Genomic DNA, 18,611 nt, shown 5'->3' with positions numbered 1-18,611 from the left:
ATTTTATCTTATAGAGTATGTAAGTAATATATATATATGATTGATTAGACATCATTGGTTCAGCTTTATTGTGAGCTGTGAGCTATTATAAAAAGCAGTGGAAGGCTACACAGAAAATGTATAATATGCGAAAGACATTAAATTATAATAGAATAAAGAATATAAATATAAACTATGCATTTGCAAAGGAAGAGCACAGGAGTTATTATGTACAAGTCAAGTCTATTTGTCCCAATTGGAAGAATGTATGCTGCAGCAAGCACACATAGCAAATCATAAAAATATACAATATGAAAGTGACATAAACGCATTTACAGTTACATACATGCACGTATGAGAAGTGTCCCATATATGCAATTGTACCATATACGTAGGTAAAGAAACAAGGTATTAAGTGAGAATGTGGTAGGTACTAGTCAGTATTACAGAAAGAGGGCGGTGATTGTACGATTTTTCAATTTTGAAAGCTATGTAGTTGAAAGAAACGCTTTTATTCTGAAAAACGACGAACCGGATATTTACGCTTCTTCCGGCTTGTCAGTCGAAGCCGGTCAAGATGGCGTCTCAACAGCAGCAGGCTGGTGGGCCGATGTCTCAGCCCGGATTACAACAGCAACAATTGAGTCAACAGCAAGACTTCGATCCGGTGCATAGATTCAAGATGCTTATTCCACAGCTGAAGGAGAGTCTCCAGGTAATTGTCGACAATGGCCGAAACATCTGGCCACAATAGCTAAAGTCGAAATACTGTCGTTTCATAAATACAATAAATATATGACACAACGTGCTGGAAACTTATCTCTTTTAATTTCATTTTCAGAACCTAATGAAGATTGCATCCCTGAATTTGGCCCATAACACGTCAATTGACAACGGCATGTAAGTTGCCAGGTTGGGGGAGTGAGAGAAAGACATGTCTGTCAGTCTGGTCTGTGTTTTTTTGTTAATGTGTCTGTTGTGTCTTCTGGTTTAGCAAAAGCAGCGACGCCTCTGTTCAGCGCTTTGACAAAAGCTTAGAGGAGTTTTATGCCCTCTGTGATCAACTGGAGCTGTGTTTGGTAAGACCTAAACACAATACACACACATAAACAATATATTGCTTGGCAACCATCATTTTATTTTCTACATTTAGTCACAAAATCTGATTTTATTTCTCTGCTTCTGTCACACAATCAAAGTTCAATGCTCTTAAAAGCATATTTAACATTTAATAGACGGGGGACTGATTGACCATCCTGTAAGGAATTGGCAACCCACCTCACAAGGAGCATTAACCTGATTCCTAGCTTTATTTTTATGTAATCTATTTTATTTGTAGAGGGACCACGTACAATATTAAACATAGATGTTGCCATTTGTTGCATTGAGCCAGAGTTAGCTCAGAGCTCATTTACATCTGCAGTCCCTTGGCAGGTCATAATTAGAACTTTCACATAGTTTATCTAGGTGGGTTTGTCAAATATGGAAAAGCTTTTGAATGAGTGCAGTGAAATTGAGCATTGTTATAACAGTATTGACAAAAATAGTCATGTACACAGCAGCCATAACACACCCTGACCACTGCATCAAGATGATATTGGAAAAAAAAAGTGAAATAGTTCTTTTAAAAGAAATGATCAGTATTGGTTTGAATATTTTTTTTCTGTCCTATAGTTTGTCTTGACACATACTGTATCTACACATAAAATATACAGTACAATCTCCTTTTTTTTCTTCTCTGTGCAGCGGCTGGCGTACGAGTGCCTCTCCCAGAGCATTGACAGCGCCAAACATTCACCCAACTTGGTCCCGACAGCCACCAAGCCAGACACGGTTCAGACAGAGTCCATGTCTTACGCCCAGTACCTCGGCATGATCAAGTCTCAGATTTCCTGCGCCAAAGACATCCACAACGCTTTGCTGGAGTGCTCCAAGAAGATCGCAGGAAAGGTACAGCCTCAAGGAATCATGTAGACCTGGACCCTGACTATCCCAACTCTCTATGCGTCCGGTGACTTTTGAGAAAAATTATGGATTTAATATTTGGGGCTGTCCAATATTCAGAACTCAGTTTTTTCCCTACATTGGTCAAGATGCTGTTTCATCTAGCAAGATCCTGTACATTTGGTCAAGATTTTTTTTTTCAAAGTAAGTTGTTTTGTATGAATGCTGTGTAAATATTCCTGACAGTCATGTTGTGAGATGACCAGCAGGTGGTGGCAGAGTTGTAACTGCCAACTCAATATTCTCAAGTCTTTTGTAGCTTATTTGTATTGATTATTAAAACCTTTCTACTGAACCTTTTCTCATTATTCTGGATGCACAAAGGAAGACTTGTCCATTCATAACATCTTTCACTGATGATGAGGATTTAATGTTACAGCATGATTCATAAAGACAAAAAATATTTGTTCAACTGTGCATGTGAATTAACACAGTTTAACTGTACCGTGTTATCTTATTTTGTCTGCAGTAAAGTTTATAAGATTTAACACTAGAAGGGGTAAAAGGGAAGAAAATGTCAGACCCAAAATTTACAGCGATGGTAGAATAAAGGGTCCTTTCAATAAAAGTGGCAACAGGCATTGAGTAATAGCTGATCTCTTTGTCCTTGAAGGATCCTGCAAAACAACATTCTCATTTGACTCCTATTGAAGCAGTAGTGTTGATTTAGTGGGGCAACAACAGCCGCCTGGAAACACCCTGGGGAATTTAAAGAGTAGATTTTTTTTGGGTGGAGGAGAAGTTGTTAAGAGCTTGCATTATCTATCATGGTCACTGATTTCCATGGTTTCAGTGAACATGTTATTATCTTTGAAGCTGTAAAGCCTGTCAGTCATCTCTCTCACCCATTACAGGGATTTGTGTGAGATAGTGATAGAAGTTCTCTTGAATGGCTCATCTTCCATGTTACATAAAGGTACTAAGGATAGTGCTCAGTATTTCTGGACTGAGTGAGGACTCGGCTTACACTTGGATCCTTGTTGAGTTATATATTGGTCAGAGGCTTCTCGATTCTTTGCTATCTGTATGTTGAAGCTGAAGGGATTAATGAAGTCTGATACACAAGCACGTGAGAGGCGAGCCTGGTGGGCTTGCAGCTGTGTTACATCTCAGACCAATCTGAGTTACTGACAAGTGCTTGGATCCAAAAATACTGCCCTGGGTCACCACCAAACAGGCACAACGAGAGGTTCATCACAATACACGCTCACACTCTTCATAGACCCTCTGCAGGCCTGTGGTCACATACAAACAGAAATGGACAAAAACAACCAAACAATCTTCATATTTTTACATGTTTATTTTCAGACAATAGTCTGTGCTGATGTGACACAGAACTTACTGTTAAAGCTTGAAAAAATATACAAGAGCAAAGCTGGAATTATTGAGAACAATCCAGACGTTGTCATATATACTAAATTGTGCAATGCAGCACAGAGTTCATATGATGAAAAACAAGAGAAGTAACATATAAAAAGGGAAGAGTATTATTATTTCTTTTTACAAAGATTACAGCAGATAAAATACATATATCTAGAGCATTGGATACTAGACAATATAATTACAAAAGACAATGTAGACATCGTCTAAGTGCAACAGTCCATAAGACACTTCCTTTTGTGTCTTGTTGCATTATGAAAATGAAATGTGAGAAACAGATGACATCATCAGAATATCTTACATACAGCAAATTCTGTTTATCTGATGCAAAATTATACAAATTATTTGCTCTCTGGTTTTTACAGTGTAATATGTGTAGTTCATGTGATCCTTAATTACACATCAATATATTTCTTACATTGTTTATTTTGGTGCAACACCATTACATCCATAGAAATACTAATGACCCTTGTTGTTGAGAAAGACTATGGGCCATTTGTGCCTTTATTGTAATGTCCTATAAGCTTATAAGAGTATTAAAGGTCCCATATTGTTGAGAGTGAGATTTCCATGTCCATTTTTATATTATAAGGCAGGTCTAGGTGCTATAAAAAACTGTCAAAGTATCAAAACGCTCAATGCACACAGCCCGTATTCAGAAACTGTGCCTTTAAATGAGCCGTCGGGACTTTGTGTAAGGTTGTGATGCCACAACTATACAGTCACCGCCTTCAGCCAAACCCCCAGTGTGACTGTGGTTGCAAAAACAGCGGCAGAGCTGATAAAGGAACACAGTGGATGGTGCATGCTGAGGCCTTTAAGAGATGACCAATAAGTACAGACTGGCCTTTTCAGGAGGGGGGCCTTAAAGAGACAGACACTAAAACAGAGCTTTCAGACATAGGGTGAATAGAGGTGCTGCAGCAATTGACAGTGTGACATAAAATAATGTGGGACTTTTAATATTGTTGAAGAATTACACTTCTGGTTTTGCATGTTCAACAGCCAGCACACTACAGATCATATATACTGTTAATTCCTGACAACTATTCTCCAAAGCATATCACAGGATTTTATATTTTCTATCTAATTTTAGAACTGCCTTCATTTTAGGTTAATACCATTATGGCATAAAAATAAACCTCCAGCGACGATTCCTGCTTTTGTTATACTGACCCAATGTAATCCACGAAAAACCCATGAAAAAGCAAAATAAATGCCCACTGTAATGGGACAGCCATTTTCAGCTGGTTTTTAATTATTGTGCAGTGTGCTTTGGAAGTGGGAAGCAGTAATGTGAAACGTAAAGCCTCTTAAATTTTGAAAAATCTGGGTCGTTACCTTCTGATTCAGTCTATCTTGTTGATTAAACCTGTGTGTGAGTGTGAGTGTGGGTACAGGGCACCACAGTGTATTGTATGACACTTCAAAGACTTTAAGAAGCAAACAAAGAAATTTTACTGCTTTGTCGAGTCTGAGAATTTCACGTTTCCCTTAGCGTTGCCCTTTGATTGGTGTCTGTTGAAGAAAAAATGACATAAACAACATAACATAAACAAAAAAGCTAAATTAACTGCAGTATCATAACATGATAATATGCTTAATACAGCATGCTGTATGTGTGTGCAATCGGTGTTTCCCACTAGTTTGTCATTTGATCCTGACCAGCGGATTCTGACCTGTCTTCAACACTACATGGGGTCCGAGCACGTAACACTGACCTGTCAGCCTGCTCAGGGCCGGCGATGGCTGCCTGGTGAACACCACGGAGTCGGGGTGCCTCCAGGCGAGACATGGGGCCAGATGACTGAAACTTGGACAACTCCTGCTGCCACTCATCGTCAAATGACTGTGCTTCAGCTGCGGGTGGGGGATCAGGATCATGTTAGACAACATTCTGTCAATGGCATTTACAGTGGCATAATGTTCAACTGGCTGGTGTTCTTAACTAGTCCCCTGAAATTACAAAAAAGCATAATCTAGGATCTATGACCACATTCTACTCCACTGCGTCACGGACATCTGAAAAGTAATGAAGGGACAAAAATTGATGACATATGGCTAGATTTACTTTTAACCAATCACTGTAGTGGTGTCTTAATATTTTATTTATTTAGAAGCAATTTACACAAGTCTGATTTTTTCCCAGAATCATCTCTGAAATAGCTCCTAGAAATATTACTTTAACATACATTCATCCAAATTCTCAAAGTCCTGGATGAACTCCTTCTCTCCTGTTTTCTTGTTGTATTTCTTCTCAACAACATGTCCCCTGTCCTGGATGTGGTGACCAATGGCCATCTTTTCCAGACCGCTCTCGGAATCTTTAAGTGCTCGCCGGGTCTCCTTGATCTGGAGATACAACATTATTAAGCCCATGAGACACGTCAGCTGGTCCGTGAAAAAGCATATTCATCCCATAGATTAGTAATCAACATGTTTAGTTCCTTTCTATAAACAGTCAGGTCAGAGTCTAAACAGTTTGACAGTTTGACCAGTAAAACACAAGTGCGGCTAATAATAGTCTTAATGGCTGCATTCCATTTAGGAGTGGCAGTTCCAGGGTTCTGGTACTGTGCATGCAGGATGACTGAAATGATTTCTGGCACACCTTAATGGAACAGAGCCATTATATGCCACTGGGAGAGTTTGTTTACAATAATGTTCCCACAAGGAAAGGCCAAGGGGACGTTATCACCATAATCACTCAGAATTGATAGAATGAGTGAATCCTCCGCAGACAGATTTACTTCTCCAAGCTCAATGTACTAAGCTGTGCCCTAATGTACTGTGATATCATGTAGTAAGATCATGTGATGGGGAACTTACCCCTCCAGGGGCACGGCGCGTCGATGTGCTCGCCTGGAAGACCTTGGGAGGCTCATTTCCAACCTTCGAATATGTCATGACTGATGAGGAGCTGAATGAGTGGGTGTTTGAATCTGTGGACATGTTCTCCTGAAACACACAAACACGCAGTTAAGAAACTACAGCTTCAGCAGTCTGAGAAAGCATGAAAACAGAAAAGGAAGAGAAAACAAAGTCATGAACTCACAAAGTTTCTGTGCATCCTGTTTCTCATGTTGGACATCACGTTGTCGAACATGCCGAAAGGGTTCCTCATCATGTCCTGCGCAAACACAAAAAGAAAAAACAATCAAGTGCTATAAGAGTTGAAAAGGCTTGGCTTGTACACCACATGGTCACAAGGCATTATCAGCTCATAAACAACTCCATCATGTGTACAAACATACACGCACGGACAGAGTAGTGTTCTAAATGTGTCTTACATGTGTGCCATCTGGGACACTGTAACCAGGACATTCACATTTTATCACTTCACTATATGTGACCTAGTAACATTCATAACAAAGCTAGAATTCAAGTCAAGCATGCAAATAAACAAGACATTTACAGTATGTCTTTATTAAGGGGTTTGTCCTGGATAGGGAAGGTCGAAAATGTGTTGCTACTCGTATCGATGACCTTGTAAACTGTATTATTTGAATCAAAAATGTTTGTTTTTAGGAATCAGTTCATGTTCACCTTTAATTTTCCTATTTAAAAAAAATAAAATAAAAAAGTGTATGTAGGTCACAGTTGAGGTACCACCTTTGAGCCAGGAAAAACTGTCCTCACCACTCGAGTCAGTCATGCATGTCACAGTAAGATGCCATCAATCACCATGCATTCAACATTTGTTCATATCGGATATTCTGTAAGGGTGCAGCCCCTTTTTTCTGTCTAAATAGACCCACATCTGACAGAAACAGACACATCAACAGCCCTGTACAGCAGACCTCTTTAAAATAGATGGGTAATGATGCTGCATTCAAGAACAGAACAGATTTTGCAAACCTCAGAAGGAAACCTACTGGTCATTCCACATTCTACATACTGGTCACAGTGTTTCCATAAGAATTGCTTTTTTTTGTGGGCGAATTATTTCCTAACATCTTGTTGTAAATTTCTACCAATCTCATGTACATGTTTCACAGTTAAACTTAATGGCCCCTTATACAGTATGTGGACCAGGCATCTTTCTTGTTATGGCCCCTGGGGTACTGTGTACTTTAAGGGCAGAATGAGTGGGATTTGTTGGTTGCAATTTGTCGATACAACATTCGAAGTTGCCTCCTCCTTCCGAGCTTCGTGACACCAGAAACATCCTCTTGGATGGGTGCTTATGATCTAGCACCCGATCGCTACGTCTTTATAGAGTCAGCAACCTCACACCATGCACGCTGTTATTGGCTGAGGGGCTACACACCTACTGCCTGAAACGTGATGAACGCAGCCAAATAAGAAGTCTACACATTGTTTTTTTTAATCCTACTGATTCTGCCTGTAATGATTTTTTAAAATATGATATAGAATTTGTAGTGAATGAAGAGGAAACACTGTGACCATTTTACTGACCGCAACTAGTCAATAAGTAATGTACAGAGTCAGTTATAGAGAGAGCATGCACTTGTGAGAAAGTAAGAAACTCATATGATAGTATAGCTGAACAGCAGAGGACTCTACTGACCGTGCTGTCAAAACTGCCAAAGGGTAACAATGAGCGGCTCATATCCTGAGGATTCAAACAATATCAGTTTATTAACATAGCATAATATGATATCATGTATTATAGCATGTTACACACACACACACACACACACATACACACATCATGTAGTCTTTTTGCATGTTTGTTGCGGTTGTTGCCAGTAAGCTGTTAGGTTGTCTTACATCTGTCACTAAGCCCTTGACACAGACACACAGCTCCCTCCCCCTGGCCTTAAACACAACCCCTCCAAGGCCGTGAACCCTCTGGGAGTGCAAGAAGCAAGGAGTGACAGGCCGGTGAGGAGGGAGCAGCCTGCAGCCACAGCCTGTGTTCTCTGGGCCAAAACCACAGGTGTTTATGACCCTGTGGCTCTGGATAAGCATCTCAACAGTCCTCGCTATGGCGTGTGATGTGCAGGGGTATTGTGCGTAATCAGTGGGGTGTTGAATGACTTGTGTTCCATGTGTAATTGGGTCGCATTGCCAGAGATTAGCGTGGGTTTAACACTGAAACTGAGCTTGATTCTAGGAAGGCTGCAGTGGGCTGGACCGACCAGTCAGGACAGGGATCTAACAGGGGTCGGAGAGTCCAAGGCTGCTCTCTCAGCTCTTTTCAAATGTCAAGCTGATGTAAAACGCTCCTGACCAGTATCTCTCAAGCCTCACGCAGCCAATTTTATCCCAGAGTGGCATGTATGAACTAATAAATGCCAGTTACATATCTGGCAGCATTATATTTAGAGTGGGGTTGAGCAGAGGAGAGATTGAGGGTGCAAAATAAGGAACGTAGACCCACTGGTCTTTAACACATTATTTTAGGCTGTCTGGACAACTGCAGATTGACATTCTCTTTTCTATCTCACTCTCAATCTGATACTGGACCTGCCACTGTGCCCTCTGAGGCAGGCTGCTCCTGCTCCTGCGGGAGCTATGAGTTACACCGCAGGGGACCGTAGATATGATTCATGCTTAAAAGGCAATGTGAGGTTGTGCTGCAGACACATAGCTCCTTGGAAGTGGCGCATTACCAGGGAGCTCGAGGCATTTTGTCAAATCTGTGCTTTCAGAACTCGATCACAGAGAATATAAGGAGTCACTGAATCTGACTGTGGTGACTGTGATGTTTTTAAAGCGGCTGTAGGTGAATGAGCAGTTTAGGAAGTGCTTAAATCCACATTGCCAAACTTTACTTCTCACTTTATTTCGGCAGAGAGCCAGAGCAGGAAGAAAATCTGACTTGTACACAACTTATATACTTGTATAGATCGACAACAAAGAGGACATCAGCTCTACCTTTCAGCTCTAGCATCACCAGTCTTGCTCAGTACAAACCACAGAATCTAAGCAAGTGCATCACTTGTAATGATACTCGATTGTCATTCGACAGTACTTTTATAAACTCAGATGAATGAGTGCTTTGAAAGGTGATATGAACAAGGTAGTGGATTTTGGCAAGAGACTGGTAAATGTGAGAATTCACAGCAGCTTTGGAAGGTAAGGCAGGGCTTATTTTCCCATTGGGAATCTAATGCTTAGCAAGCTTATACGAGAAGTACAAGCCTTCCAGCATTATGTGGCCAATGTGTGTGTATGAATTTCCTATGTGTGTGTATTTGCATGCCAGTGTGTCTGTGTTATTTCGCTGTGACTGTGTGTAATTGTGCTTGTGAGCATGTTTCAGTGCTGTTTGTGTCTTGTATGCATTTCTGTGTGCACATTTGTGCCTGTGATATTGGAGAGCAGTATGAGAGCGAGCTGTCTGTCATCTAGCTGCTAATGCACCAGCACTGCCAAGGCACGGTCTGCCAAACAGATGGACCGAAAGAGCAACAATGAGAAAACAGAGTGTCCATGACATCCGCACACATGCCTTTACAAAGCCAACAACTCGGCACCAGAGCTTCGGCCCTCTGACCACTGCCGGGCACCACAAGACGGCTCCTTATCTTCACATAAATGAGTGTGTGAAGGGAGTTAGAGAGCTGAGTTCTTTGACAAAAACTGTAGATCCTTATGGTAATTCAGTTTACTTTAAATGCACAGTGTGTAATTTATGCTGCCAAGCTCTCTCAATGAAAAATGAAAGACATCGTTTGACATTGTGAAGTAGTTTGGGATCATGGGAGTTGTTGTCTTCATGTTAAACATCCATGCTTGTGAATAAAAAACTTTCTAAGAAATGTTCACATTCAAGGTAATGTATTAAAGTTTAATTCACACTACGTTTAGTCAATTTTGCAGACTTCCTTCATCACTCTCTGGCAAATAGCGTCAGGCGATCAAATAAAATGCACTGTACCTTACGTATTTCTCTGGGTTTGAACATTCTTGGTAACATTTGGGATAATGTAGTTTACAGAAGTATACAACCCAACAAAGTATACATCAAAGATCTAGTTGTTTATAGAAATTTTAATGCATAAATGTTATATATTATATCTTTAAAGCAGAAGATGAAAACTTTCCCACCCCCTAGCATTTATTTTTGGCACCACTGTCCTCAGAGTCACAGCTACCAAGAAGACAGGACAAAACATGAGTTTATCACCTCATTTAGTCTATAATGGAAAGCAGATAGAAGTGGGGCCAGTCTGACTAGATCGCCAGTCAGCCTTCATTTTCCATATGCCATACTGTATGTATATTATTTGTGACAATAAACAAATAAGTCTAGACATCTAAGCTATAGAAATCTTTTTTCTTTCAAACTGCAAAGATCTCATCTGCATCTCTGTGTATGAATCAAGAAAAACGGTGAATTGCCTGCCACTCGTGATGCAGCTCAGCAGAACCATACTTTGTTTTTGTGCAGCATGACTTTACACCTAACACATAACTTCCTCTGATTCCTCCAAAAAGAAAAAGAAACTCTGCCAATTGACTAAGATACTGCTATCAAACTCATAAGTAAACAACATCTTATCAAAAGCATTTACAAAAACAGCATCTAACTCCTACCAGAAGAGTATATAAGTTTGTTTTGAAGGACATTTTGCAGTGTAGCTCCATTTCACCCACTGTCACTGAGGTCATTAGTCAAGTGCTCACTCAGAGCCCCTCCTCAGCTGGCATTAGCTAGTTAATGGCATGATGCTAATACAGAGAAAGCAGGTTGCTGGCTATTTAGGCTAGGCTTCTGATGAAAGTCATTATCAAGGATAAATATACAGGCTTTCATGAGGTGGTGGGATTAAAACAGGTGACAGGGACTAATTTGGAATTAGCAGGGATATATAAGCAGCACAGGGGCTGATTTGATTTGGGAAAGGTTAACGGGTGCAAAATGTGGCAGACCAAGACTAACCCCTGCCTGCCCGCCTTCTTGCATTTTCATGACAATGCTGCACAATGAATATGTCAAGAGCAAAAAAATGTGTCCATAAGTACTTAAAGGCCTCAGCTTCTACAGCTTTATCCTCCATGAAAGTCTACATAATCAAAGATATGTGTGGAGACAAACTATATTTAAGTTAACATGTCAACTAGGCCAACACCAGATTGATATCAACATAAACTGTTATTTTCAGCAGCAGTTCATCTCAACAGAGAAATGCAGAATTCTCTGGGGTCCTATTGGTTCAGGTGTTAAAGAAGTCTGCGTGTATTTGCGAGAAAGCAGTGTGTCAGTGGAACAATGCACTATAAATAGGGCTCCTGAGGGCTAGATATAACCGTCCAGAGAGGCCAAGGGGGTTGCCCTTCCACTAAACCAGAGAGACTCACATGGCCCCCCATACCTCAGTGAGTGGTGCTCCAGTTACGCTGCCAGTGGCAAGCTTCCACTATAACCTTAGCAAACTTAGCACTTCCTCTAAACACTAATCTTCTTTGGTTATAAGGCCATGAGAAGTGGGCAGAGAGGGTCACAGGGGCTGACTGTACGAGAGAATCCTTCGTCCCACATTGACCCAAATGATATGCATGTAGGCTAGTCAGTCACGTGTCTGCACACACATATGGAGAGCTTTATCACCCATAACTTGAATCCACAAGTAGAACAAACACTCAAAACTGTAAAAGTAGTGCTTCTTCAAATGCATGTTCTCACCCTGTGTTCGTCCCTCAGCGCAGGGGACGAGCTAGGGTGCTCTGCCACTTCACTACCACGGCTTCTCCCATCCATTATACTGGACATCAAGGGCCCGCCGAATGGCTCAGAGAAGCTGCGCATCATGTGCCGCATATGATCCCTGTGAGCCCGGAATGGATCCCTATGGCAGAGGAAGAGGAGGTGAAGAGAAAGTGAATCTCTGCAAACTGCAAAGAGGAAAAGAAAACGTCTCTTCTCCACATACTGTACTCTTGGTGACTTCTATCACCGATGCCAGCTTGGAGCCCATTACAGACACATTCTTGGATGAACACAACACATTGAAATAGGAAGCACTCCTAATATGATTTCAGCCTTAGAAGTCGGGTCAAGTGTGGCCACACTAAAGCAGCAGGTGTTCACTCATGCAATAAGTCAAAGTGACTGTGGCACACACACAGTGTAAGTGTAGACAGTATTCAGAAATGATCAATTACCAATAACTTTCTTTAAATTATATTGCTAATTCTGTTACTAAAAACTGTACCTTTTTATTTGCTAACTAAAATTATACAAACCTGTTTCAAAATTTAAAACACATTCAGTTTGGCATTTTTGATTTACCTTTAAAAATATAAAGTTATTTTAAAATCAGTGTTTGTCGTCACAGCAGTGTCAGTCTTACAGCAGCTGTTGTTAGGTAACAGCTCCATTAACTTTTTCTCAATAGTGTCTGTAACATGACAGTTTACAGGCTGTTCACCATTAGTTATTTGTAGGTAGCCACTTTTTTTTAAATCAGTTTTTAGATCACAAGTCTAGTTAGTTAGCCAACGTTAATTACAAATGATAGACACAGAGTTAAGCTAACGTTGGGCCTTATATATCGACATCTCGTTTAAATAAAAATAATAATTAAAAGTGGAACTGAACTTTTTTAACTTTAGCCTAGCTTAGAAAAACAATAATGTCAGCTTTCTGTGTTACATTATTAGCTTGTAGGTATACTTTAGAGTTTGTCTGGGTTTTTCTATGCACAGTCCTGAAGTAGATAGGCCCTATAAATAGCACCTCAATTGCTTATTATTACAGTAACAGAGTTTTTTTTTTTTAGTTTATCATTTTAACAACCCACAAGCCGAAACAATAACAGTTATAAGTGATTTAAAACAAGTGTAATTTAGCTAACGTTACTTACGACCAGAACGGATCCTCATCAAACTCCCTGAGATGATTACTGTTGAACATTTCCGCGGTTTTTTTTTTTTTGAAGCTGTAAACAAAACAAAACAAAAAAAAACTGAGATAAATATTTTTCAAGGAATAATCCGTTCAGCCGCAGGTGCCTCAGCTTCTGCGCTCAGCCTCGGTAATGTTACCACGGAGGGGGCTGGCATGCAATATGATTCACAACCAAACTCACTCTGACACCGGCCATGTGACGCGAATCCGGCTCTCTGATTGGCTGGTTATTCGGAGCTTTGAATAGGGTCTATCCGCGGGCTGTGTGTTGTGGGTGGCTGCCATGGCAACGGTACTAATTTCTGATAAAGCTCAAATTTTCTTATCTTTCTTGTGCCTGTGACCACAAAATCAGCTGTGTGCTTATCTAACACACCTTCACAGGGGCTGTGTAATTTATATGCAGCTAGTAACACATCAGAAATATCCATAATGAGGAAGAAATCACACTCTGCAACTCTGTAGGATTAAATTACCAGACTGTTATGAAGTGATTCTTGGTTGTGTAATTGTAGGGTGTGAAGACATGTGGGAGCACATGTGAAGAGGGCACCCACAAAGCTTATCTATGCGCTCGCCTTAACAAATCGTTTTGTACATTCTTATATTATTTCATTACAACGTCGACTATTTGGAGGGTCCGGCAGTGACACACCGTGTCCCAGACTCAGTATAGGTTTACCATCTGGCTGTTCCACAAATAGGCCTGAGTGTGGACTGTGCAATGTCTTTAATCCCTGCTCAAACAGCGACACTGAATAAACATAAACATAAATCAATGAATGGTATATATTTTAAGAGGAAGGTAAAGTTAAGAGAAGTTGATAAGTTTAATCCAGTTTTATGTCAATCCTGATGCAGACTAAAGAGAGAGGGTTACCTCAGAGTGAGTCAGGCTACTTTTAATAAGTTACTGTGTGACAGGGTGACTCATTTATCTGTATCTATCTGAAGATGCTGCAACATGATACAAGTTTCTATCAACTCAACCTAACATAAAGTTTGTCTCCATCATTCAACAACAAAAACACAAGCCAGTTTTCACTCAAAAACTTCACAGCAAGCTTTATTTACCGAGTTGTTTACAAAAGACAAAATATATCAAATGCTTCGTCTACATGGTAAAACAGATCATCTGACTGCATGATCTTCCTTCAATAAAATTAAATGAAGCCAAATAAAGAACAGCAGATTGTTTAATCCAATTACATCAACATTGATCAAATAAAAAACACATAAGGCCCAAAAACTGTTTATTTCTCACAAGTTTTTACAATAGGCCACAAAAATGAGTGGGTGTAAAGTAAGAAACATTGTCATATCCTAAAGACACACAGAAAATGGCAGGGATTGAGACACAATGAAATCAACTTTAACCACACAAGCAAACAAGAAGGATCCTCTGGGTTTCTGGTGTCCTTTAGGTCACAGGACTTCCCATGAGCCTCTCCTGCCTCAGCGAGATCAGTCTGTTGAGCCACAGCTCCTCGGCCTTCTCCTTGTCCATGTACAACTGCAGGATGGAGTAGAGAGGAAATGTTACTAAGCAGATGGACAAAGTTACAGATAAGGACAGCAACCACAGGACTAAAGAGAACCACAAAGGGTTCAACTGTAGTTTAGACTTCAACATCAGGTACTGGACTGAAGAACCAGTGTTGCTTTATTTTGTAAGAGTGCTTTGAGACAAATTGCTCTGGATAGATAGAAATCTCAGTAGAACAAAACAAGAACAAGAATATCAGAATAAGTTATTTCCTAATGATAGGGTAAGGCCTGGACAAATGGAACAACTGAGTTCACTGAAAAATATAAAATATCACTTTTATCATTTTCATTATCACTTTAATCCTCCACACCCTACCTGAAATAATTTGTTTTTACTCTTATAATTTGTTATTTAATCATCCATTTATATCACTGGTAAGTGCAGGCATAAAATCAAAATTTTGGACACAAGTGAACTAATGATTTGGTCTCTTCTGCTGTTAGAGGTCTCTCATTCTAAACAAAACAAAAGATACAAGCAGAGTGGGACCATGGGAGTTGTTGTCTTCATTGTTAAAAACAAACAAACACTATTACACATCTCCACAAAATATATAACAAAGGCCTTATCAACATTTTAATGAAGAAATCTGACGTATTATATCTTTAACATTCCTGATATGAAAAGCTGCGAAATCATAATCTGAGTGAACTAATTGTTGGGTCTTAAAAACACCAGAGAACAGTGAAAAATTCTCTGAAGGATTTTCTAATCAAACGTTGTGTTTTGTTCGACATCAGTCCAAGGCCCCCAAAAATATGACATTTACTGTGTTGTAAACTGAAAAAAGCAACTTTTGCTTCTTTTGAATTCACCAAGGACAATGTAAGCTGTATCCTTATGTTTTCTCTTGCACTTGAGTCATTACCAACTCTTGATGACTGTGATGTATCTGTAGTGTTATGGCCGCTTCATCACGTGAAGAATGCGACAGAAATTAATGAGCTCTCTTTCCTAGTAAGTTCCTGAGCCTGGCACAGAGTTGACAGTTCTGCCCACTGACACCCATGTGACTTCAGTGTGGACTTGTGAGTCACAGTGATAACGCTCTAATACTAGAGTGAAGGCTGTGGTATCTTACATGTCTTATTAGTCTTTCCCTGTCAACCCCATAAGGAAAAAAGTGAGAAAATAACATTATTTTGAACACATAACTCATCTAGTTCTGTGTGCCTGGCAGTGTGTTAGCCTGGTGACAGAAAAGGGCCTACACATGTGACTTGTATTCGTCGCAGTACATCACCAGCAGCGATGATATTGATTGTACGAGGGCGATAAAACTGCTGCTGCAAGTGTCTGATGAATGAAGGCATCTGTTTATTAGGAAGTAACGTAATGACTATGAGACTGAGGAGCAAGGCAGCGAAGCATAGGGAGAAATTGGAAGATCATTTCTATATCCACTGTGTGTGTTTGTGTGAGAGTTAATGCCGACATGCTGCCTATGTGTACATACTGTACATCTCTGTGATGATGTGTGTCTATTACTATGCAGATTGTAGAAGCGACCCGCGGCCACGTCAATCCTTCATTCCTAAACCTACGCTGCATGTTATCTGTGTGTTAGATTCAACACCAGTGAGTTCTTGTCTGTCGGCCCTGCGCTGGTGTCACGGTGCTAATGAGGCTGTGTGTGTGGGATGACAGTATCTGGGCCGGGCTAATGGGACTCATCTGTTCTAATTGGAAGTGGAGCTGGAGCTGAAGCTGAGGCCGGGGCCCGCCTGGGGCATATTGCTACCATACATCAGCCTGTCTGAGGGTGTGTATGTGTGTGCATTTGTGCTGGGGGGCGTTGTGTGTGTGTGTGTGTGTGTGTGTGTGTGTGTGTGTGTGTGTGTATGTGTGTATATTTGAGGGGTTTATCTGCATACGTCAGGCCATAACTTAGTTTCCCCAGTGGAGATAGATGACTGGGAAGCCCCAGGGAGCGTTATTGGAGTTTAAAGTTTCCTTCTCGTTTTTCATCATTGGTCTACAGGCAGCGGAGGAGGTGATGTTAGGAGGCTATAATCTACTATACCGCAGTGTCCCATACAATACGGAGCACAGTGTAAGAATATGCAGGAATGGTGTAAATAGCGGTGGCGGTGATAGTAGCAGCAGGAAAAAGTTCGCAAAGTTTGTCCACCAATTAATAAGCACCATGCTCATAAAAACAAGAAGGCACCAAAAGATAAAATGACAAGATCAACTTTAGCTGTGCCAGAGGATTGGAAGTTGCTTTGATGGGTGTTAAAAAGTCTGAGTTATTGAACTGCATGACAGCTTGTGAAAATCTGAACCGAGCAGTGAAAGTTTGCCTTGTGCGTGTGTGAACTTACACTGGGATGGGCGAGCGTGTCGGTGTCATTATAGACGATGGAGATGGGAAGATCGACATCCTGAGAATCTGCCCGGTCGGACTCCAGCTTCACCTCAGCTGGCTCGGTCTGAACTCACAGAAGTATACACAGAATGAGAAAAAATGAGTCACACAAACATTTACGTGAGCAAAACAAACTGTTAAAAAAGGAAAATTAATATATTGATTTCTTGTGCGATTCCGGTTTGTATCCTGTACAATGATGGATGCATTTTACCTTTGCAGCTATTTATTCCAGTCATATCTGTACAGGTAAAGAGATATAGTCTTTTTTATATTTATGTTATTTTTGTATTATTCTAATTTTGTCTTGCTTTGTCTTGGTTCATTTTCATCCATCATTTAATCACTTTCTTTCTCCTCTTCTCCTGAGTCATGAGCTGCTGTACAAAGTGAATTTCACTGGTGAGGGCTCAGTAAAGTATCTTGCCTACTTTACAAACAGCATTCATAAAATGCAAAAGGAAATGGAGACACTACTCAAGGCTGCAAAACATGTGAATACACTGCAAATAGCCACATGAAGATCTTGGAGCACAAGAAGTATCAAGTTAGCATAAATCATTAAAGTTTGTAGATTTATGTCAATTAACACTTAAAATATGATGTAAAGATTGGTACAAATTACACATTTTATACATAGTAAGTTAGAGCAGCAACGATCAGTCGAGTCATCGCTATAAAGACAATTTAATCGCCAACTATTTTGATTCATTTTTCAGGCAAATGTGTCAAACATTTGCTGGTTTCAGCTTCTTAAGCATTAGGAATTGCTTATTTTCTTTGTCATTTATTACAGTAAATGAAGAGAGAGAACATTTTTGGGTTTCAACTGTTTGTTACTTTGGGCTTTTGGAAATTGAATAAGAATAAGAAATAATAAGAAATGTAATGATTAATTGTGAATTTATCACCGGATTAATCAATAATGAAAATACTTGCAGACCTACATTCAGTATGTAGTCAAGAATTGGCAGACATAGAAGTATTGTAAACTGCAATACAACATTTGTCCAGCAGATGACAGTGAACGTCTGACTCATGCAATATGCTTCTAGAAAGCAGTGTATTGATAGTAATCAGCTTGTATCCTGAATCTAAGTCTTTTGTGTCATCTATCTGTGTTTGTGTTTCTCCCCTCACATGTTCTTTAAGTGAGTCTAATTGTGCTAAATCAGCATATTCAAATACTTCAAAGAATCATCCTCAAGACACTTTAGCATTGATCAGTTGTGTTGCAACAATAAACACATTTTCTTACAGTTAAAGCCAATGGAAATGTATGTTCCCGTTTCTTTAGACCTGAAAAAAATTAGAATAAAGACAAAGGCTTTTTGTCCTCTTCATGTTGCTGTGAGTCCAGGCTGATAGAAGAATATGAGATGTTTAGAAATGACTCTTCTCCATCCCTGGAGGTATTACTTAAACGTTTAATAAGCCCAATATTTGGAAAGATGGCCTGCTCTCCTTGTTGCACTTGATAAAGAAGAAACATCAAAATTAATATTTTG

At 40.0% G+C, this 18,611-nt stretch overlaps 3 protein-coding genes across 4 annotated transcripts in view; 1 reads left to right on the top strand and 2 right to left on the bottom strand.

Moving 5' to 3' along the window:
* The first annotated feature begins 547 nt into the window (after positions 1 to 547).
* med29 (mediator complex subunit 29) lies at positions 548 to 2,278 on the top strand. The gene is made up of 4 exons (XM_073489065.1): positions 548 to 694; positions 821 to 879; positions 974 to 1,058; positions 1,726 to 2,278. Exons 1-4 carry the CDS (start codon positions 557 to 559, stop codon positions 1,951 to 1,953), a joined length of 510 nt encoding a protein of 169 aa, XP_073345166.1. The 5' UTR covers positions 548 to 556; the 3' UTR covers positions 1,954 to 2,278.
* Positions 2,279 to 4,820: 2,542 nt separating this feature from the next.
* On the bottom strand, positions 4,821 to 13,321 carry mlf1 (myeloid leukemia factor 1). The gene is made up of 7 exons (XM_073494903.1): positions 13,143 to 13,321; positions 11,963 to 12,125; positions 6,419 to 6,493; positions 6,193 to 6,321; positions 5,556 to 5,715; positions 5,085 to 5,223; positions 4,821 to 4,881 (listed from the first exon to the last, which is right to left on the bottom strand). Exons 1-7 carry the CDS (start codon positions 13,190 to 13,192, stop codon positions 4,821 to 4,823), a joined length of 777 nt encoding a protein of 258 aa, XP_073351004.1. The 5' UTR covers positions 13,193 to 13,321.
* Positions 13,322 to 14,224: 903 nt separating this feature from the next.
* Positions 14,225 to 18,611, bottom strand: part of rsrc1 (arginine/serine-rich coiled-coil 1) — a 125,069-nt gene continuing 120,682 nt past the window's right edge. Inside the window, exons 9-10 of one of the 2 annotated variants that reach the window (XM_073488036.1) lie at positions 17,060 to 17,167; positions 14,225 to 14,699 (exon numbers count right to left, since the gene is read on the bottom strand). In XM_073488036.1, the coding sequence (XP_073344137.1) occupies positions 14,607 to 14,699; positions 17,060 to 17,167 (201 nt within the window). In that variant the 3' untranslated portion in view covers positions 14,225 to 14,606. The remainder of the gene's footprint in view (positions 14,700 to 17,059; positions 17,168 to 18,611) is intronic. The other variant, XM_073488044.1, reaches the window with a different exon arrangement.

The sequence above is a fragment of the Pagrus major genome, chromosome 2 (genome assembly GCF_040436345.1).
Source record: "Pagrus major chromosome 2, Pma_NU_1.0".
Taxonomy (NCBI): Eukaryota; Metazoa; Chordata; class Actinopteri; order Spariformes; family Sparidae; genus Pagrus; species Pagrus major.
Note: the sequence above shows the minus strand (reverse complement) of the source record. Positions and strands in the feature narration are given on the sequence as shown.

What these genes read in the sequence shown, in the direction of transcription:
- med29 (XM_073489065.1), top strand. Translation starts at nt 557, where the DNA reads ATGGCGTCTCAACAGCAGCAGGCTGGTGGGCCGATGTCTCAGCCCGGA. An exon ending in AGCTGAAGGAGAGTCTCCAG is followed by an intron (nt 695 to 820) that starts GTAATTGTCGAC and finishes TTTCATTTTCAG; the next exon opens with AACCTAATGAAGATTGCATC. An exon ending in ACGTCAATTGACAACGGCAT is followed by an intron (nt 880 to 973) that starts GTAAGTTGCCAG and finishes CTTCTGGTTTAG; the next exon opens with CAAAAGCAGCGACGCCTCTG.
- mlf1 (XM_073494903.1), bottom strand. Translation starts at nt 13,192, where the DNA reads ATGTTCAACAGTAATCATCTCAGGGAGTTTGATGAGGATCCGTTCTGG. An exon ending in ACAGGATGCACAGAAACTTT is followed by an intron (nt 6,322 to 6,418) that starts GTGAGTTCATGA and finishes TGTGTGTTTCAG; the next exon opens with GAGAACATGTCCACAGATTC. An exon ending in GGCCCTGAGCAGGCTGACAG is followed by an intron (nt 4,882 to 5,084) that starts GTCAGTGTTACG and finishes TTTCTTCAACAG; the next exon opens with ACACCAATCAAAGGGCAACG.